The following is a 23,678-nucleotide window of genomic DNA, read 5'->3' on the forward strand; positions in this document are numbered from 1 at the left end:
CAGCCTTAGACCTAAGCCATGTGAGCTCAGCCCCATGTACCTGCGTCGCTGAGAAGCCCTCACAAGCCACACACGCCACTAAGGATGTCCGTTTAAGGTCAGCTGAAGTGCTATTGCTCCAAACCTAACACTGGTTATACACACAAAGTGAGCAAGCTAAAGCTGGAAAAAGGTTGAGTATCTAGGCTATTCCACTACAGAAATCATTTGGGTCTAACGATCTAGATATTATTTTAGGTGCCGTTTAACAAATAACCATCTAAGAAGGATCTTTAAAAAGCAATTTCTTTTCATTCCCTTTGCCTCATTGAAGTACTGGTAGGTTGGGTGGTAAACAGAAACTTCAACAAGACAATAATTAGAGTGCATTAAATAAATATAAATTTTATTAAAAACACTCACATAGCGTTATCAGGAATGATATAATAATAAACGCTTTCAAATAACCTGCATCCATAACATTACAATACTTACAGTATTTATAACCATCCTCAGGTTTTATAGACAAACCAAACATGAAAATGAAATGAAACTAAGTCTTAAAAAAAGCATAGAAAAATGCACACAGAGTTCATTACCTTAGTGTCAAACTGCAAAAGTTTCCTACACAAGTTAACCACTAGCTTTACAAGTGAACTGTACATACACCACTGTGCGTCAGTCAAGATGAAAAGTTCATTCAAGTAAAGTTGACACCACTCAGAAGCATTTTCAAGTATGGCTATATAGTTAACCTGATATTCCTATATAAGCAAATTGGAGATCTGCTTCCATTCATTCTAACTGAGGCAGGTTGGATATTTACAATTATAGATCTGTTATTTACAATATGCCACTCAGTTTCCTCTCCTCCTCCCTCCTTACCTCTCGCCAAACCCCAAGCTACACTTCTTGTTCTCTTGTTGGCCAGCAGTTTGACAAATGACAGTGGATGGTACGGAAACCAAACATTCATATAGGGATGGCTGACTCAAAACCAACAGATGTGCACGTAGTAATCAAATATTTGGGGTTAGATATATGACATACGCAAAATATTAAAATCGTGTGGTTTGACATATGCAAAGCAAACTTTTTGAAATGTTTATCAATTCGTCACAGCCAAAAATGGGAAATTGTTTTTCATAGACAAAAATCCCGTTATAAAGACTTGACCAGTAAAACTCAAAGGCCTTGTTTGATTACGAATTTATTTGAAATGTTAGTAAACACAAATGTACTTAGACAAAAATGTAATTGATCAATTGCACACCATACCCCTACGTGTTCTGCCTCTGTGGGGGATGTCCGCATGGGCCTGGACTCTATTGACTCCAGGATCGAAACATTTTATCTAGAGTGCTGACTCTAGCCAACAGCCACTTGCCAAACTCCTGCCTTACAAGTTTCCCTTTATCAACTCAGTGCATTCTATTTTCGTGTAATTTTTTTTTTTCCTGCTTGAGACAGTCAAAAGATTCCCCAAACTTTTAAAATGCTTTTCTTTACAATAAAAAGAGCCAACAGATTTACAAAATTAGTTTTAGTTACATCAGGACATATACAAGTAAAATAGGAGGGATTCAAAATAAAAGGGTTAAATCCCTGAAAAAGAATATATTTATTAACCTACAACAATTTTACATAAACACAGGTGACATGTTGGCATAAGGAGAACATGAGCTGAAATATCCCTGAATTTTTAGAACAAAAAGGATGAAGTTCAAGTTATACTTGCTAAGAAATCAAGTATTGAAAAAAGATATGCTTTTTTAATAATAATAATAAAAAGACTTGGAAAAAAATGATGGTACATGATGCTATAAGCTTTCATTCTCAGTTCAATATCCTATTGCCAAACTAGTGTTGAGGTATATGACAAGTAGGAACATCACCCAAACCTTTAATGAATTCTTAGCTCACATTATGATATATTTGTAGCAGGCTGAGTAGCACCATCATGATGTGAATTCTGCTTCAAATCCATATATATATATACACATATATATGTATATATTTAATTTTTTTTTACAGTACTAAAATACTAAAGCATTGCGTTAAAAAAGTTTTGTTTACAATTTAATTTACTTACTATACATCTCTTTCACTTCTTTATACAAATTAATGATTTATAACCACCACAGCAAACCAGCTGCCTGTTTTTTTTTTCTTTTTAATTAACAGATTCACATGGAACTAACCCTGTTTATTATTCTTATGCAGGCATCAGTCTGCTCAATCTTCCTGGAAAAGAGGACACTTAAGCTAAGAAATGACAACATCACAATGTACAATTACCAACACAAAAGCAGACTGCCATTGGGTTTGCTGAAGAGCACACTGATCCATAAAATAGCATCAGCTTAAGTGAACTAGCTTTGTTAAGTCTGTAGCATGTCATTGTTAACCTGCAGTTAATAGAAAATTCTTAAAACTACATATTTGAGCAATGAACTTGTCATACAATTTTGTATAAAACTGTTTTACAGTATAGCATGTGAGATGAGCACCAGAAAACGTGGACTAAAGTTATTCCCTTGAATCCAGTAAGCCCCATTGTGGATTTAACTGGCTATATTAAAAATGGACACATTGCTCATCAGCAGATGCATGGCTAAAAGCAAAAATAGTTTAAAAGCTTTCCTTATTTCCTTAAAAAGAATCAACTTTGAATTCTAAAATGAAAGTAAACTTTTTTTTTTTTTTAAACATCTCAGTACCTTAGCATTGTTCAAGTTGTCAAAGCTTAGGTAGACAAAGTGCTTCTAAAACACCATTTAAAATATTTATACATATACATGTGTGTGCACATATACATATGTGTGTATATATATATATGTACATATATACGTTTATTGTCCTACAAGGACTTTACTGGATGAGCAAAATCCAGAAGCCTTTAAATGTCCACATTAAAAAAAAAACAAAACAAAAAAAAACCCCAAAAAAACCAAAACCTCATGTAAGAATAGGTAATTATGATAAAAATTTGAATGAAAAGGTACCCCTGTTATTCAAGGGCATTGGAGTACACTGATAGAATCTTGATGATATAAAGGCATTAAATTTTCAAATGTTAAAGACACCATTTTCTTAGCACCATTTCTTAAAACATCCAAACAAATTCAGTGTTTTGCTGTCTATTCATTTATGCTTCCTGTAGCTATTTTGATAAATAAAAGTTAATATTAAGATTACAGTAAAAACTGCATGTTAAAAAGCCATAATTCCAGTATTTCAGTACATTGTATATTCAGCACCAGATGGTATTTTAAAATTCCTGCCACTGTAATACTACAGTACTTGTTTGATTTGTGTTCCATGACTATGCAAACTCGGTATTATTAAAAGTGGTCACAGATGTGTAGAGTTGTAAGGGGGAAAAATCACATTTACATATCCTCTCGTCCAATAATAGAACCAGTGTTTAAAAATGTAAATTGTGGAACACTTTCCTCCCCACCTTCTTTTTGCATAGAATGCTTTGGTCTTTTGCCTAGTTGCCATCTGTGACCACTTAGGAGTCGGGGGAAATTAAGTGCTATGGTAAGATGATCTCTTGTTTTGCTGGTGAGCTGAGGTTCTTCCCACCACATTTGTCATGAATCCTGTGTTATTTCCCCACTGCCCACGTCATGAGAACTATACTACGGACAGGTTGGTTGTGGTCTTTTCAAATGAGGTACCCACCACGAGGGGAGACATCATATGTATCTGTTGTAAGGCCCTGTGACCCGAGTGAAGGCATATGGAGATGTAGTTACTGTGGAGTCTGTGGTCACGGACATGGTCCTTTCGGCAAGGGATTTGATGAAGCGCAGGTAAGTGGGCTCGGAAGGTTCATGTGGCTCAGCGGGCTCCCGTTTCACTTTTTTGCCATGGGTTTTCTGAGGCACATAGTCTGGGCCATACTTCTCACACTCTTCCTCTTTCTCTCGGGCTTTTTCAGCCATTTTGGCTTCCCAGAGCGCCAAGCCATGTTTTGGCTCATTCATGCTCTTATGCTGATAAAAGACAAGGGAGATCCTGGTGGGGTGATTCCTATTGGGATTCTTTAAAGGGGTTGTGGCATGAAGCTCGCGCTTGGCACACTCGATGAGAATTGACCCATGAGTTGGAGCCACAGCCACTCCCCCGATGTCAGGATCTAGAAAGCTCTGCTCACTGTCTGACCAGACTTCATCATTGTCCTCGGCGGCAGGGGGCTGCTTTTCCTGACTGCCAGCATCATGTAATTTGTGTAAGCCTTCTTGGACAGGAGCAGTTCTATCATGGTTAAGACCTGGAAGCATCTTAGATAACCCATTAGCTGTGTGGGAAAGCATGTCATTCTCCTTGTTTTGGAGATGCAGGGCATGGAGAGAGCTGTTGAACATGCCTGGAGCTGCCCCGTAGTTATGGATTATGTGAGAAGATGGGTGATGTTCGCCATTCTTATAGTCTATGTTTGGATTGCTCAAATTGGGTGGTAATCTAGAGGCGGCTCCCATGAAGTGGCCATCCATCTCATGAGTGGAGTAAGGAGGAAATGTCCCTACATGGTGTACATTTGTTTTAAGAGTACAACTGCTGAAGGCATCTCCTTGCATATTTTGGTTTCCATAACCTAAGTACTTAGAAGTAAAACTCTGGCTATTTCCAAACCTTGGCTGGTAGAGTGTATGGATGGGTGGTAGACTGAGCTTAGAGAGAGGGTCTTGGTTTGGATACCTATATAGATCCATGGACTGAGACTGAGGAGAATAGGAACCCAGATATGGGGAGCAGTTGTCCACTGTTACATTTCCATTACATTGATAGGATGGATATTGGTTACTCTGATTCAAAAGCCCAGGGTAGGGATTCATGGGATTAGAAGAATTCAAATATGAACCTGCAGCTTGGGATGAGGTGGAATAGAGGTTCATAGGGCTGGCACCTCCATAAATCTCTGAAGTGTGTGAAGAGCTCGGATAAGCCTGGATAACTGGATTGGGCCGTCTCATGTACACACTGGTAGATCCAGAGGAAGAGTAAGAGCTGACAGACTCTGATTGAGGGTTATTTGTCATGGGGTTATGCTGGGGCAGCGGTGGCGGTGGCGGCGGCGGCGGCGGCGGCTGCGGCTGTGGCTGCTGCTGCTGCTGCTGCGGGGGCTGCTTCTGTGGCTGTGGAGGTTGCTTCGGCAGTTGCGGGGGCGGGGGCTGCTGGGACTGTTGCATGACTGGTCCTGAAAGTCGCAAAAGTTCTGTGGACAGGATATGAGAGAGCACACAAACGTGTTCGATTATTATTTCACAGAAGCTAGTGAGGATGCTTAGCTGTATGTGAGAACCACCACTAAGATTATGCAATACCCGTCAAATAAGGACAAGAGCAAAATCAGGGCTCTGATCACTGTCTGGCATCATTTTTTTTGTCTAAAGCATTAGATAAAATAGATCTCCAGAACAGTACAATTTAGTAAGTGAAGAAAAATGTAACAAACATCCAAAAGATATTTGACAGAGCATCATGTTTTCTGGAGGTTCTGTGTATCTGACCATGCCACACCCTACCTGAAGCACCCTTCTCCCTCCACCCCATCTCCCCGCCCTTCCTTGAGACAGGTATCCCTTCCTCAAGGAAGCCTTGTATGACCTCATCTGCTAGTGCACGTACAATACCCACTGAAAACATAAGTCAGAGCAATGTTTTGTAATATACTCTAATTGATCATTTTTAGCCTTCTCCTCCTCCTAGCACAAAGCAGTTCCTTGAAGGAAGGGACCATGTCCCTTTTACTTTATTCCTCCAATGCCTGGGGCATGCAGTAACAATTTGTGAAATAGTTGGAAGTTGCATAAAATTTGTTATTGAAGATTCATCAATGCTACGAGAAAAGGAATGACATTCACTTAAACACCCAACACATACCTTCTATAATTGGCAAACCCTACTTACACAGTTGTCAATAAAACTTTAAAGAAATTTTCAGCTTTGTAAATAAAATTTTCATACTTCTATTTTATGACCTCACTTAAAAATCTACATATGAGAAGTGAACAAATAAATGGAGCTGTAAGGGCAGTCTTGAGAATTTAAATGATTATTACAGAAATCAGTTAGAAAAGACGGGAGGGAAAGTTCTACCCCAATGATATGATGATATGTTATGGTTAACTTACAGGAGAGATTAATGAGTGAATAGGATTTACTGCTCTTAGTATAAGTCAACCAACATATATTTATTAAGCATCTTTAGCACATTATTCTAAATTACTTAGTTTCTTTAAGTTTTGAAATGAATTAGTAGGGAACTTTGTGAAGCAAACATGGTTGGCTCTCAGCAAACTGGTAGGCTAAACTTAAAAGATAAACATTCTTCTTTTGTTAATGGTCAGGTTAACCATCTGTGAAATGAGATGTGGACATTACATTTATGGCTTTTTATAGCAAATAACTGAAGATATAACCAAGGGGCTTTGAAAAGAAAATATCAACTTAGTACTGATAAATAATGCTCTATTGCTACTGCTAGAGACGTGATCTGTTTGCATAGGTAAAAGCTTTTATAAGATAACTACGTGTGGATACCCCTCCTTAACTCAGACTTAATATGGCTACCCCTCCCTGATAAATCCTATTTCCAAACTTCTTATTTCAACAAATAGTACTGTCTTAGTTATCTAGGCTTAAAATGTTGACCTCAATCTTAAATTTTTCTTCTTCTTCATTCTAATGTTTTGTCACCAGTGTATTGATAATCATTTTGGAAGCATTCGCTACCATCATTTTTGCTAAATCTTCATTGCTATCATCCAGACTCAAGCTTTTATTACTTTACTCTTGGTTTATTGCATCTGTCTCCAAACTCATAGCTTCTCTGCTTCTAATTTGGCCTCCCTGCCACTGCTAGATTAACGTGAATTTCACCATGTTACCTACCTGTCATATAAAACTTTGCCATTTATTATAGAATAAAATCCAGACTTCTCCATCAAGCTGGGGTTGAGGGTGCAGTATCTCATTACCATGTCCAAGAGCAAAACCTGGCCCTTGGGACTTCAGAGACGATTCTAGTACAAAACTGATACCATGATCGAATATAATCATCCAAAATTAACTCTTCATTTTTAAACTAAGTTTCATATAACATATCTACAATGCTTCATATGACATTTACCTGCCAACTGTTTAGCCTGGCTTGCGTTTTCAGTCTGTTTTGTACGAGATGAAGCTGACTTTTCCTTTTCGTTCTTATTTGTGCTGTTCTCCAGAGAGGAAAGCTTTTCAGCTGCAGCCTTCTTGGCTTCTAGTTTCCTCTGTCGGCATGTCTTGACAGGCTCTGCTAACATCCTGACTTTCCGCCGAAAAGAACTCAGCACCTGAATGGCACCACTTTGTTTTTTCTCCTCCTGAGCTTCTACACTCCCAAACTCATCCACATCAGAGACTTTGTAGAGAGGCAGAACATGGAGCTGCTCGTCCTCAGGTTTCCCTCCAATTTCTCGATTGTCTTCTCTAGTGAGGGTGCATACCTGGTAGGGAGATAACACAGTACTGCCTCAGTTTCAGTCTAAAAGAAACTGTGTGTGTGTGTGTGTGTGTGTGTGTGTGTGTGTGTGTGTGTGTGTGTGGTACTGCCTCAGTTTCAGTCTAAAAGAAACTGTGTGTGTGTGTGTGTGTGTGTGTGTGTGTCTGTCTGTCTGTCTCCCTCCCTATCAGCATTTAGATTTGTGGTGGTGGTCTACTGGGCCAGGTCAGTGACATGCATATTACCAAAAAACCACATCTGTCTGTTATTAAGGGTGATTGCCATCAAAATGGTACAGGGAGATAGACAAGTTCATGTTGACTTTTTTTTTTCCTTTCCTTTTGTGTTTGGCTGGGGAGGGGGGCGGTCTGTCATGGACCTGTGGTGACTTTGTTCTTCACATACATTTCTTACTCTAAGGGAAGAAGCAACACTCCCACAAAACAGAAGCAATCTCCCACTTTTCACCCTTCAAAAATAGATGTGAAGCTTCTTCAAAAAGAGGCCAAAAGTTATACCAAATGATTTCCTCTGTTTTTGCTAATATCACATTCACTTAATCTCATACTTTGTACACAATGAAATTTTGCATCTATCCTCACACTTGACTTCAAACTCTCCTTCACTGTGCTTAAGACATTTTCACAAGAGACCAAAGAGAAATATAAATATGTGAAATGAAAGATTTGGTTGATATAGGTAATGTGCAACTTAACACTGCTTCTACCTTCTGGTCTCCTCTGTACTTGTTAAACCTAACTTACTGTTTCTCTTCTCTCTTATTTCTTTTGTAGGATATCACAACATACAAGGGTCTATTCCAAGAAAGGGGGAAAAAAAACTACTTCTCTTGCTTTGATAATTTAATGATACTTTTCCTCTTTTGTTAGCCACAGTCATATTGGTTTTGATGAAAGATTATCTGTTGGTTTTAAAATACCAGATTTTAGTATTTAGTGTTTTTGACTAATGCAGAAAAAAATGTGAGCATGATTATTTAAAGTCCAAGGCAATATAAAATCTCTAGAAGATACTCTTGAAAGGAATGTGATCATAACAGACTTACCTTGATAGAGAAGTTTAATATGAGGTGGCACTAAAATGAGTTTTCACTTCCTATACATCAAAGTCTTCCAAATCCACGTCTCTGACCACTTACTACCTTTTCCCACATGTTATTAGTTCTTACCTAGTGCTGCTTTCCTTTGCACCTGATGGAAACTGTGACCTATCAGAGGCAAATTCCCCTTCAGGCAAAGCCTTTTTCTCATCCCTGCCTACTCTTCATTCCCTTGCTAGAGTGAAACATGGTTATCTTTAGGATCTACCGTAGCATTTTTTTCCCTCCAGAATCTAGCCTAGCCTCCTAATAGTGAGCATGTGTTCAATACACAATTAGTGAAGATTTTAGATATTTTTTTATTAAAAAAAAATTCTGACTTCTGTTTTAGACTATTAATCTGATACTTTTTCTGCTTTTCAACAAAAACTTCATACCAGGTTCTGTGAATTACTTCCACCATTGCTTGCCACCTGAATTCTTCTCTACCCTAGACTATAATTTTAGTTTCTGTATTCTATTTTTTTAATGTTTATTTATTTTTGAGAGACAGAGAGACAGACAGAGAGAGAGAGAGAGAGAGAGAGAGAGAGAGAGAGAAGGGGGGGAGAGAGAGAGAGAGAGAGAGAGAGAGAGAGAGAGAGAGAGAATCCCAAGCAGGCTCTTCTATGCTGTCAGCACAGAGACCGACATGGGGCTCCAACTCACGAACTGTGAGATCATGACTGAACCAAAATCAAGAGTCAGACATTTAACCAACTGAGCCCCCCAGGTGCCCCATGTATTCTATTTTTCATTTTAAGTCTCACTGGTCATCTTCCTCAACTACACATATATCCATGTTGATGACTCACTGGGTAGATTACTTTATAGTTTCTTCACTTGAATTTTTCATTCCTTATTTTCACCCTGGTTTATGCCTCAACATGCAAGGCCACACTGTGGACTCTGTCAGTATGGAACCCTGTTCTACCCTAAGACCATGTCCATTTTCTCCATTTAGCATAACCTCTGATTATATGGCCTGATCCAGTCCATCTACTGTAATATGTAGTAATAATGGGCTCTTTTGTACTTTGAATCTTCTATAGTGTTGCTGTGCCATGGGTGATGCATTTTTCATTTGTACTTCTTTCTGCGAGGTAGATTGGTGCCTTGGCTTGTATATGGCTTTTTCACTTTACTGATTATAACCTACCAGATGCCTGACATTGAATTTTGAAGGAACTTTTGGCAGCTAATGGTAGTTGGCAATGCAATCACTGGTTTAGTTCTGTACCAAGCGTTTCCATGATTTTCATGTGCTTATCAACTGTTTTCCACTCATGTGACAACCTGTTATAAGAGTACTAGATATGTCAAACGAGGGCACCTTTGCAACAGCAATTAATTCATGAAAACACTTGTGCAATGACATCTGCAAAGAACATATTACTCTAATCACAGGATAACTTCCAGCCTTCCACTCTTCAACAGGCTGTGCTAACTGTTCTGTGCCCCACTTACCAATGTACTGCCATTCTGCATGTTGTGTAAGTCTCTATGGGCATGAGCACAGAAGTCCAAACATGCAGTGACCCCTGAGAATGGACGGCCTTCCTTCAGACCCAGTCGGCATTCTGGTGCTCTGTGTTCATATTCAATCTGAAAAACAGAAGCATGTGTGTGAATGGGGAACTACTTAGGCATTTGAAATTCTTAGGCATACATTTGAGAAAAAAGTATAAGACCTGTGCACTGAGCAGATCAGAAAGATTTTTTAGTATTTAGGTTATTCAGAATTAAAAAAAAGTTGCATATATTATATCCAGAAATACAATGGAATGACAGAAAACAGACCAAACGTTTTGACATGGTAAAGTTTTTATTTTACAGTGTTGAAGTATAACTGACATACATTAAACAGTATATATTTAAAGTGTACTATTTGATTAGTTTTGACATGAGTATATGTGAAACCATTGCCACAACAAAATAATGTACCTATCCGTTACTCCCAAAAGTTTCTTCCTTCCCCTTTTAATTCATGTCTCTTCCTTTGTTCCCAGGAAACTACTGATCTGCTTTCTGTAACTACAGATTAGTTTACATTTTCTAGAATTTTATATAAATGGATCTGTTTTGAGTTAATTTTTATATATGGCATAAGATTAAGAGTCAAGGTTAGTTTTCTTCCATATGGCTATCCAACTGTTCAAACACTACTGCAAAAAAAATTATCCTTTGCCACTAAATTGTCTTTTTTTTGAAAATCAACTGATTGTACATGCTGGACCTATTTCTGGACTTTCTATTCTGATTGTTTGGTATATAATAGTGTAGTGGGTATGTATGTGTATATATGCCGACATCACTGTGTTGATTACTGGTAAATATAGATTTTTAGTGAATCTTGAAATCAGGGATTATAACTCTCCAAATTCTGATCTTCTTTTTGAAAATCGTTTGCCTATTCCAGATCCCTTGCATTTGTCTTTCTATACATTTACAAACACCCTGTCAATTCCTTCAAAACACTTGGTAACATTTTGATAGGTCATATACTAAGTCCATTGAATGACTTGGGGAAAACTGACATCTTAAAAATATTAGTCCTGTGATCCATAAACATAGTAGACCTTTCCATTTGGGGTCTTTTATAATTTCTCTCAGCAATGTATTATAGTTTTCAGTGCACGGGTCTTACATGTTTTGTCAAATGACAAATTCTTATGTCTAAGAATTTCATATTTTTGATGTTACTTAATTGCTATTGGTTTTGACTACAATTTTTAGTTATTACTAGTATATAGAAATACAGTTGATTTATTTTTGCAACTTTGCTGAACAATTTGTTAGAAGTTTTTGGGTCTTTGGAACTTTTTATGTAGACAAGTGTCTACATTATAAGGACAATTTTATTTCTATTCAATCTGTACACTCCTTATTTCTTTTTCTTGCCTATTTCCCTAAAACTTCCAGTTAGATATTAAATAAAAGTGGTAAAAATGGATGTCCTTGTCTTGTTTCTAATCTTAGGGGTAAAGCTTTCAGTCTTTCACTATTAAATATGAAGTTAGCTTTAGGTTTTTCAATTATGCACCTTATGAGGCTGAGAAAGTTCCCTTCTATGGATATTAAATATTGCTAAGTGCTTTTTCCTCTATCTATTGAGATAATCATATTTACCCCATTATGTTGGCAAATGTGGTGAATCACACTGATTAAAAAATTTTTAATGTTTACTTTTGAGAGAGACAGAGACAGAGTGGGGGAGGGGCAGAGAGAGAATGGGAGACACAGAATCTGAAGCAGGCTCCAGGCTCTGAGTTGTCAGCATGGAGTCTGACGCAGGGCTGGAACTCATAGACTGTGAGATCATGACCTGAGCCGAAGTCAGACACTTAACTGACTGAGCCACTTAGTCAATCAATCATGATTGATTTTTGAATGTTAAACAAAACATTACTGAAATAAACTCCATTTGGTCATGATATATCCTTTTTGCACACTGTTGTCTAATTGACTAAAATTTTGTGAAGAATTTTCATATCAATATTTATTAAGAATATTGGACTATAGTCTTCTTTTTCTTTTACTGCCTTTGTCTAGTTCTAGTATCAGGATATTTCCAGCTTTGTAAAATGAGTTGGGAAGTTTATTCCTTTTCTATTTTCTAGAAGAGTTTCCATTGAATTGTTACTATTTCTTCCTTAAAGTATGAGTCAGATTTGAAAGGGAAATTATCTGGGCCTGGAATTTTTGGAAAAGCTTTCAACTAAAAATTCAATATCTTTAATAAATACAGGATGACTTATGGTATTTATTTTTTTCTTTAGTCATCTTTGGTAATTTGCGTTTAAGTACTTTTCTCATTTCATCTAAGTTGTTGAATTTATTGGCATAAAATTTTAATAATATTATTCCTTTAATGTCTGTAGTATCTATAGTGATGTCTCATCTCTAATTCTTGATATTGGCCTTTTGTACCTTCTCTTTTTTTTCTTGATTGAATTGATTCAAAGTACTAGCTTTTGGTTTCACTGATCTATGCTCTTATTTTCTGTATTCCATTTCATTGATTTATGTTCTTTAGTTTTTCCTTCCGTCTTTTAGGGCTCATATTGCTGTCCTTTTCCAAGTTTCTTAGAGAAGCCACCTAGATCATTAATTTGAGACTTTATATATATTTTCTGAAGTTTATTTATTTTTATTTTACTTATTCTTTTTTAATGTTTATCTTTGAGAGAGAGAGTGTAAGTGGGAGGGACAGAGAGAGAAGGAGACACAGGTTCTGAAGCAGGCTCTAGGTTCTGAGCTGTCAGCACAGAGCCCAACATGGGGCTTGAACTCATGAACCATGAGATCATGACCTGAGCCAATGTTGGATGCTTAACCAACTGAGCCATCCAGGTGTCCCAAAGTTTGTTTATTTTTGAGAGAGAGCACCCATGAGGAGAAGGCCAGAGAGAGAGAGAGAGAGAGAGAGAGAGGAAGAGAGACAAACCCAAGCAGGCTCTGTGCTGACAGAGGAGAGCATAATGCCAGGCTCAATCTTGTGGAATGTGAGATATGACCTGAGCTGAAACCAAGGGTTGGATGCTTAACCAACTGAGCCCCCCAGGTGCCCCTATATTTTTCTAATAAGTATTCAATGCTATAAATGTCTCTTGAAGCAAGGCTTTATAGCTTCATCCCACAAATTTCAAGGTCATGTCTTCATATTCTTTTTGTTTTTAAATGTTTATTTTGAGAGACAGAGTGCATTTGTGCACATGCATGACTGAAGGAGGGGCAGAGAGAGACAATCTCAAGCAGGCTCATGGCTGTCAGTGCAGAGCCCAACATGGGACTTGATTTCATGAACCATGATATCATGACCTGAGCTGAAATCAAGAGTCAGATGCTTAACTGACTGAGTCACCCAGGCACCCCCAAGTCTTCATTTTTATTCAGTCTGAAATACTTTCTAATTTCCCTCTGAATTATTCTTTGGCTCCTAGGTTATTTAGGAATATGTTTCTCAGTTTCCAGATACTTAGAAATTTTGTGGAAATACCGGTACAGATTTTTCATTTAACTTCATTGTGGCCAGAGAACATATTTTGAGGCTTTATAATATATTCATACTTGCTTTATGACTCACTATACAATCTATCATGATAAAACTTCCTGTACACTTGAAAATAATGTTAATTCTGTTGGGTGAGGAATTCTATATATGTCAATAAGGTCAAGTTGGTTAAAAGTGCTGTTTAAGTCTTCTGTCTCCTTAGTGATTTTGTACTTGTTCTAACAGTTATTGAGAGAGATGTACTGAAATCTCTGACTGTAATTGTAGATTCATTTCTTTTTATAGTTCTATCAGTTTTGTTTAATAAAATCTGAAGCTCTGTACATAGGATTACCATGTTTTCTTGATGAACTGCCCCCTTTTTCATTATTAAATTATCTTTATAGTTTATAATATTCTTTGCTATGAAATCTACTTTGTTATTAATATGATCATTCCAGCTTTCCTTAGATTGATATTAGCATATTTCTTGGTTCCTGTTTTTTTTCAATATTATAATTGTTCAATATCAATGTGATTATTTAGTATCACAAACTCTGCCTTTTTAATTGGGAATGTTAAAAGCCATTCACATTTAATATGATTTTTGATATGGTTGGGATTAAATATACCAATTTTCTATTTGCTTTATATTTGTCTTATCTTTAATTTGGTTCCATAATCCTTTTAAATACATTTTGGATTGATTTTTTCCTTTTTACTGGTAGATTAGCTGGTAGATTTTTTTACTGCTAGATTTTTTTTCTGCTAGATTTTTTTTTTTTTAAATGGCTGCTTCCCTTAAGGCTTACGATATATTCTTTATCTTCTTACACTCTACATTCAAGAAATACTATACTACTCTACATATAACATAAGACCCTTACAACAGTATACTTTCAATTCCCCAGCCTCTGTGTTACTTCCACATGTTATAAAGTTTAAGGCACATTGTTCATATATTTTTTTAATAGCAAATTATCTTTAAATTTCTTTTGAAATAAGGAAAAAGTTTTTTTATTTACATAGCTACTATTTATGATGTTTTTCTTTCCTTTTTGTCAATACAGACTTCTATCTGGTATCATTTTCTTTTACTGGCAGGCTTCCTTTAATATTTTTAAAGTGTTAGTCTGCTGATGGTAAATTATTTCAGCATTTGTATGTTTGAAAAAAATTTTGTTTTGCCTTTACTTTTTTTTTTTAATGTTTATTTTTCAGAGAGAGAGAGATAGAATGAGAGAGGGGGAGGGGCAGAGAAAGAGAAAGAGAGAGAACAGAATCCGAAGCAGGCTCCAGGCTCTGAGATGTCAGCACAGAGCCCAACACTGGGCTTGAACTCAAGAACCGTGATATCATGACCTGAGCCAAAGTTGGACGTTTAACCGACTGAGCCATCTAGGCACTCCCTTGCCTTTACTTTTGAAGTTTTTCCTGGGTATAGATTTCTGGGTTGACAAGAGTTTTTTTTCCTTACATTTTTCTCTGATGTGAAGCTTAACTTCAACAATAAGACTTTATAAAATCAAGGAACAAAGCTAAGGAAGAGCATTTAGATATGAGAAATAAGTACAATATATCCAGTTGGGGAAGAGACAAAAATCAAATGGTGGGCTTTGATAGCATCCATAACCTCAAAAGGTCTTCCCATGTGCTGTGTGGAAAGACCACATGGCTGTTTTTTTTTATCTTTAAACAATATTAAGACATACGGATGAATATTACCCAATAGTACATACTAGGCAATATAAAAAATACCTTATCTATCTTTAACCATGATTGATTTAATTTATATATACAACTATTTTTTATATATGAATGTATGTATATATGTAAATTTTATTTTGTGGCAAGAATACATAACATGAAATCTACCTTTTCAATAAAATTTTAAGTGTCCATTATTGTTGGCAATAGTACACATTGCAAAGCAGATCTCTAGAGCTCATTCATCTTGCTTAACTGAAACTTTCTGCCCATTTATTAGTACATCTACACATGTATCGATATATAAATACTGAAACACATCTAAAGAATTATATGTAATCTTCTTGTTATAACTAAAATTTGGGGTACCTTCATATTTTGGATACTCTAAGTTCAGGAAATGCATAAAATGCTCCAAACATAATACAGTAGGGTGGAATATAAATGCTTAGAAAATCAGGTGTGTATGACACCATCTATAGTAAGAATCAAAGGAATAAAAAGAACACCAATGCTTTGTTATTCTGTCCCCTTTTCCAGCTAAAGCCATTAGGTTAATAGCACCTATAAAAATTTTTATTCAACAGAAAATGGCCAAACTTGAGATCTAGCAACATAGACTCAATTCATTTTATTTTTATAGCTTGATTTATTGTGTTTCTCACTTGGAATTATCTTATAACAGTACTAAAACATTCCATATACTTTTCTGTGATACTTACTAAAGTAGATAAGGTTGTAAAATAACAGTATTAATCCTACTACTATTAACAGCATTAAAAATAATCTTCATACACATCATATATATTTCTAAAAGCCTGAGTTGTGACATAAAACAAGTTTATAAACAGATCGTTATTAAATTTGCTTCCTTTGCTCACACTTAAATAAAGAAAGAGCTGAGGTTTGGGGAAAGTATGAAAGTCCACAATAGAAACAAGAGTAGCTAAATCATTAAATGAGTATTGGTCTCCCCTGTGTGTCTCTGCTATATAAATTAATCCCATTAGTCTTTAATGTTATTAAATGACAATGTTTGCCAAATGTACCGCTCTTCATACTTCCTTGTACCCCCTGCCACTGTGTACTCTGCTCTGGATACCTGCATCACCTCCAGCTTTCTTCCATTTATCAGTCTCTCTCTTTCCCTTAAATCTTTAACCTCCCTTACTCTATTGTGCCTACTCCCAGCATTTACTTCACTGCTTTCTAATCCTCCACTCCTAAAATGTCAGTGTACTCCAGAATCCCATCAGTATCCCTTCTCTTTATAATCTCCACTCTGAAAACACGCATTCAGTCCTTGTGAATTTGACTACTTCTTGCATTTTGGTGACTCCCAAATCTACATAATTAGCCTGGATTTTTCTCAGGATTTCCCATCTAATTATACTAAAGGATGTCAAACATAGTATGCCCAAAATGAAATTTATCATTTCACCCGTTTGTCCCCAAACCTACTTTTCCTCACTGGTTCCAAATACTAGTTAATAGAACAACCTGTCCAAGCCAGAAATTTGGTGGCTCCTCAAATTCTCTCTTCTGCTCATCCTCAAATCCAATTGGTAAGTTCTACAAGTTCTACCTCAAATTTCACATACTTATTTCCTTTATTCTTTCACTACTGCCATTTCTTTAATGTAGGACCTTAACATCTCTTGTCCAGTGACTGCAATAGCTTACTCCTCCAATTTAATCTTACACTAACCTAAGTTGTATTTCACTTAATTTGGCTTGTTCGGTGACCGTTTTAAATTAAATCACTTCACACTCTCCTGTCCCCAACACACACTTAGAACGCCCCAATGGTAGCCTTCTTACATACAGGATAAAGTTCAAAGTTCAAAGATCTTTATATGGTCTCCAAGGCCATTTGTGACCTTACATCTCTTCTTTCAGGGAGTACTTTTTTGTTCCTTCAGAAATGAGCATACCTCTATCCCAGCTGTTAATGTATTATTCTGTAATTGTTATTTTACATATCTCTGCCTTAAAGGAGTTCCTTAAAGGAAGGAATTCCTTAAAGACAAAAACCTACAATACTCATCTTTACATCCACAGTGACTAAATACAGTATCTAGTTTATAACAGGTTTCCATTTAATGCTTCTGTTGTTGATGTCATAATGACAGGGAAGACTTTACAGTTTTTTTTTTTTTCCTCCTTCATGAGCATTTCTGAACAAATGACCTAGCTTTCCAAACTGGTATAGCCTAGACCACACTCATAAAATAGGAAACAAGTGTTTCAGTTTGGTTCATGGAGCCAAGGCCAAATAAAATGAAGATAATCTAGCAAAATCAGACATATCTGGACACATGTATGTACACTTACAAAGTAGTACACTCATAATATGTATAGACCTTCTGTGAAAAGTTAATAGGTGGTTAGAACCTATGGTTTGGGTCACATAATTTTAATTAATCACCAAAGTCTACTTACAGAAGAGATACGAGACAAGATTACTGGATACAACAGCTTGTTAGATTCACAATCTTTCCACGTTAAAAGACCAACAATAAGCTCTTTTTGATGATATTTCTTTGAAAGTATGTAGGTCATCAATAATAAACTGTTCTAATCATTGTCCATAATTATTTATAAACTTACCTGATTATTATATGCATCAGGTGCAAGTTTCTTGTATGTTGGTGCCATAAGAGTAGACAGGTTTTGTAAATGAGACTCCAGTTTCTCTTCCTGTTTAAAATGAATAATTCTACATATTAAATTCTAAATCCTTTTTATATGTGAGAGAGGCTATCAGTAAAAAATTTCCCCCTATATCTTAGATCCAAATGACAATACATAGTATCTTTCTTATTAAATAACTAAGGTTTCCTAACATGACTGTCTTTTTTTACATATTTAAATTCAAGTTAGTTAACTTACAGTGTAGTATTGGTTTCAGGAGTAGAACCCAGTGATTCGTCACTTACATATAATACCCAGTGCTCATCCCAACAAGTGCCCTCCCTAATGCCCATCAGCCCTCCCCCCACCAACTTCCCCTCTGGCAATCCTCAGTTTGTTCTCTGTCTTTAAGTGTCTCTTATGGTTTGCCTCCCTCACTGTTTTAATCTTATTTTTCCTTCCCTTCCCCTATGTTCATCTGTTTTGTTTCTTAAATTCCACAAAATTTCCAAGCAAAAAGTATACACCACATATCATCTATTTTTGCATGTGTTTCCAAGCAAAAAGTATAAACCATCTAATTTTGTATGTGTTATTAGAATATCTAGCTCTTTGGTATTTTTATGATGTTAATTTTATACTTTGTATGTAGATACTCAGCATTTTATAAATATAAGCCTATGCCAGTAATAGGATAGGAGTATGAAGCCATAGTAGTCTTAAAGAGGTCACATTCTCTACTCCTCCAATTAGCTGCCAAGGAAGATGAACTATTGGAAAGATTTGTTTGCTCTCTTTGTATTTTTAAGTGCTTATATTAAAAAGTTCAAAATTTGAAAAGATCTTTCCACTGAACAAAAAATTACTAGATGCTTCAAATATGGATAAAACTCTCAGAAGTAGATTGTGGTATATTTGAAGAACTTTGTAAGGTTTACTTGAAAGGAGGAATGTTCAGTTGCTCCTCCTCCCTACAAAGAACAGATTTTCCAGGTAATAAGCTTATAAAATGGGAGGCGATGATACTCAGTTATTCCATTCATCCTTAGAGGTTCTCATTTCATAGTGATATTTCTCTAAGAATGTTGATGTAACTACCTGGCAGAGATATACTAATTTGTATTTTAGAAGGTAAGGAGGTTTCTAAGCCAGGCTCTCCTACTGCCCTGAGGGAGGATGTTCCTATCCATCCCCAGGATTTGCTTTATATTAAATATGGTGAAAGTGATAAACTTTTATAAAATATTGGTTAAAAACAAAAGCTCTCCAGTGTGGGAAATTAAAGTGGCTGATGACATGTAGCCCATTTAATAAAGTTTATTAAAAATATAATCCTGTGGGGGTGCTTGGGTGGCTTAGTCAATTAAGCTTTCGACTTCAGCTCAGGTCATGACTTCACAGTGTGAGTTTGAGCCCCACATCTGGCTCCTTGCTGGCAGTGCAGAGCCTGCATGGCATTCTCTCTCTCTCTCCCTCCCCCACTTGTGCGCACGCTCTCTCTCAAAATAAATAAACTTTATATATACATACACACACACACACACACACGTTTATATGTATAATATATATAAAATCCTGTGAAGAAAATTACATCATGATTTCAAGAATATTTGCACTTTATTAAATTTCCACTTACTATTATAGTCACAAATAATAAAGCAACAAAGTTTTCATTTAGAGGGACATATCAATACTATAGTATGCATAGTATAACTATATATTTCAATTGCATTTAATCTTTGTAAGATAATTGTAAGGTTCAGAGAGTCAGTAAAAATTTGGTCATATCTAAATGTAAACATACTGAAGTTTTTAGATTATTCAATGAGCAAACTCTAGAAGCTACCCAAAAGTTATATTTGAGACCCATGTGTAAGTTATATTTGAGAAACATATAAATTCTTTAAAAAAATTTTTTTTAATGTTTGTTAATTTTTGAGAGAGAGACACAGAATGTGAGCAGGGGAGGGGCAGAGAGAGGGAGACACAGAATCCGAAACAGGCTCCAGGCTCCGATCTGTCAGCACAGAGCACAATGTGGCGTTTGAAGTCACGAACCGTGAGATCATGACCTGAACTGAAGTCGGATGCTTAACCGACTGAGCCATCTAGGTACCCCAAGAGAAATATATAATTTCAATTACATTTATATTAAAATCTAAATATTTTTTAGTTTCTTGATGCATTCATTATGATAACTTTAAGCTATCAAATCTCAGGGTATGAAAATGTGGTTAGAAATGATCTTTACTGAACGTGGCAGTGATGAATATGACTTTTTAAATTCAGGTTTGAAAGATGAAAGTTGTAACAATGAGATGTTAGCATTTAGTTTTAATACCAAAGTGACAGTTATTTAAAACTCTAGAATTAACATGAAAGATAAGTATAGAAGACCATAGGTATTAAGAGTTTATTTTGCTCAAATTTTACTACTTTGGTATCACATGGTTGTTATTATGCTAACTTTATCAAATATTATAATGTGTATCTACAATTTAGCATAAATTTTGATTTACCTCAGAGGTGAAATCCTCTATGTTAATGAGAATTTAACTGAGTATGTCATACTGTTCACTTCATCTGTACTCATCAATTCTCCATGAAAAATACAGATTATATATCAGGAAGTACACAAACCTCTTTTGGGTCATCCCCAAGCAGCTTAAATTTTCTTGGGATCTTGCTTCTGGCAAACTTACATCCATTGTAGTACATACTCCACGAACAACCAAAAGAAAATGAGGCACCACAGGTCTCGGGGTCCAGCCCTTGACAGGCACAGGTTCTCCTGAGGGATCAAAGGATCAAGTTCATAGCTATCAATAACATTTATGTAGGCTACCAATCTTGTATTCTGGATGTCTGCATGCAAAAATAATAAAAATTAGTTTTAAAAGAAGTTTAACTCTATTAATTAAGCCTGCCATAACCACATCAGAAAATAACTATTTTAATTGATTTTGAAACACAATTTAAATGACTCTTTATTTTAACATATCACACAGAAAATTACACATAATTTTACAGCTTGCAAATGCTCACAAGTAAAACATAAGTAAGTAGCACCCAAAGTAAGAAACAAACATATACTGGCACTCCACAATCTCCTAATATGCCCAGTAAGCTGTAATAATAATTTCTATCAGAAGAGATTAGTTGTGCATATTTCATTCTGTATACAGTGTACTGTATATATATATGGGGATGTATATGTATGTGCAGTTTTGCATATTTTTATACTATAGTATGTATATGTATGTATATGTATATATATACACACACACACATTTTTGCTTACTCATATATATACTATATAGCATATTTTTATTTTTATTTATAGAGAATACCATGCTTATTTTTATTTATAAATGTAGTATAAAAATGGGTAAAACTCTATATATACACAGGTACACACATACACACAATTAGATAGTATAAGCTTATTTGTGTCTTGTTATTTTTGTTCAACATTATGTTTGGGATATCCATATCATTGCATATAGTTATACTTTTTCATGTGTTTATTCATGGAGTGCAATTTTCCATTGTATAAATATTTCACAAATTAACCATTCTACCATTGATAGGCATTTGAATACTTTCCAGTTTTTGGCTAAAATACAGTATTATGACTTTAGAGCCTAACCCAGATATATCCTAAGAAACATAAGCAGAAAAATTCAGCAAAGAAACCAAAAACAAAAAACCAAAGAAATAAAAAATGATGAAACAACCTACTAGGAAAACTAGTATTCTATTATGATTATTGTTATTAGTATTTATTATTCAATTATTTTTTCCAGATTTTTTGAGGTATAATTGACAAATAGTTAAGATATTGAAAGTGTACAAAGTGATTTGATGCATGTGTGCATTGTGAAAGGATTTGCCCACTGAGTAGTTAATATATCTATTACCTCACATATTTAACTCCCCTTTTTTTGGTAAAGAACATTTAAGTTATATTCTTTTAGCAAATTCCAATTATACAATACAGTATTATCAACTATATTCCCCATGCTACACATTAGATCCTTAGACCTGATTCATTTTATAACTGAAAGACTGTACCCTTTTATCAACCTTTCCCTATTTCCCCTGTCCCCACAACCACTTTTCTACTCTGTTTCAGAGTTCTACTTTTTGGTTTGTTTCTTTTTGATTCTACACAGAAGTAACATCATGTAGTATTTGTCTTTCTCTGCTTGGCTTATTTCACTTAGCATAATGTCTTCCAGATTTATCCATCTTGTTACAAATGACAAGATTCCCTCCTTTTTTAAGACTGAATAATACCTTTCTCCTTCCCTCCCCTCCCTTCTCCTCTCCCCTCCCCCTCCTTCCCTCCTTTCGTGCCCCTCTCCTTCCCTTCCTTTCTTTCCCCTCTCCCTCTTTCTCCATACCAGATCATCTTTATCCACTCACCCATTGGTGGACTCTTAGGTTGTCTCTACACATTTTTTAGTGCAGATAATGCTGCAATGAACACTGAAGTGCATAAACTCTTTGAGATAATGATTTCATTTCCTTTGGATATATACTCAGAAGGGAGGTTTCTGGGTCATAGTAGAAGTGGTAGTTCTGTTGTTAATTTTTTGAAGAATCTCCATACTGTTTTCCATAGTGTACCAGTTTATGCTCTCACTAACAGTATACAAGGATTCCTTTTCTCCACATTCTTGCTAGCATTCTTATCTTTTTGGTAATAAACATCCCAACAGGTGTCAGTTGATATCTCATAGTTTTTATTTGTATCTCCCCAATGATTAGTGATGTTGAGCACATTTTCATGTACCTGTTTGCCATTTGTACGCATTCTCGGTAAAAATGTCTATTCAGGTCCTTTGCCCAATTTAATTGGTTTGCTTTTTTGCTATTGAGTTGTATAGGTTCTTTGCATACTTGGATATTAACCTCTTTCTGGGTGTCTGGTTTCAAAACATTTTCTCCCATTCCATAAACTGCTTCTTCATTTTGTTGATGGTTTCCTCTACTGTTCAGCTTTTTGGTTTGCTGTAGTCACTCTTACTTTGCTTTTGTTGCCTTTGCTGTTGTTGTTAAATGCAAAAAACCACTGTCAAGATCAATTCCAAGAAGTTTACCCCTATGTTTTTTTTTTTTTCCTGGGAGTTTTACAGTTTCAGGTCTTCTGTTCAAAACTTTAATCCATTTTGAGTTGATTTTTGTGTACAGTGTAGGAGAGGTCCAGTTTCATTCTTCTGGGTGTGATATCCACTTTCCCCCATAGCACTTATTGAAGAATGATCCTTCTCCCATTGTATAGTCTTGGTTTCATTAAAAAAATTAACTGACCATATTTTCATACATGTATTTGTTGGCTTTGAATTCAGTTCCATTGATTAAAGTGTTTGTTTTGATGCCAGTACCATACTGTTTAATTAACATAGCTCTGCAATATAGTTTGAAATCAGAAAGTATAATGGCTCCAGCTTTGTTTTTCATTCTCAAGACTGCTTTGACCGTTTGGGGTCATTTGTGATTCCCTATAAATTTAGGATTCGTTTTTCAATTACCATGAAAAATGCCATTGGAATTTTGATAGAGAATGCATTGATTCCACAGATTGTTTTGGGTACTATGGGGATTTTAACAATATTGATTCTTCCAATCCATGAACATAGGCTATCTTTCCATTTATTTGTCTTTTTGATTTATTTCATCAATCTTTTGGGGTTTTCAGTACACAGATTTTCATCTCCTTGCTTAAATTTATTCCTAGGTGTTTTATTCTTTTTGATGCTTGTGTA

At 35.7% G+C, this 23,678-nt stretch overlaps 1 protein-coding gene across 1 annotated transcript in view; it reads right to left on the reverse strand.

The window, feature by feature from the left end:
• Positions 1–358: 358 nt before the first annotated feature.
• TET2 (tet methylcytosine dioxygenase 2) overlaps positions 359–23,678 on the reverse strand; it is a 135,939-nt gene continuing 112,619 nt past the window's right edge. The window contains exons 7-11 of the mRNA XM_047855474.1: positions 20,548–20,698; positions 17,884–17,973; positions 10,041–10,178; positions 7,124–7,478; positions 359–5,206 (exon numbers count right to left, since the gene is read on the reverse strand). Of these exons, the coding sequence (XP_047711430.1) occupies positions 3,684–5,206; positions 7,124–7,478; positions 10,041–10,178; positions 17,884–17,973; positions 20,548–20,698 (2,257 nt within the window). The 3' untranslated portion in view covers positions 359–3,683. The remainder of the gene's footprint in view (positions 5,207–7,123; positions 7,479–10,040; positions 10,179–17,883; positions 17,974–20,547; positions 20,699–23,678) is intronic.

The sequence above is a fragment of the Prionailurus viverrinus genome, chromosome B1 (assembly GCF_022837055.1).
Source record: "Prionailurus viverrinus isolate Anna chromosome B1, UM_Priviv_1.0, whole genome shotgun sequence".
Taxonomy (NCBI): Eukaryota; Metazoa; Chordata; class Mammalia; order Carnivora; family Felidae; genus Prionailurus; species Prionailurus viverrinus.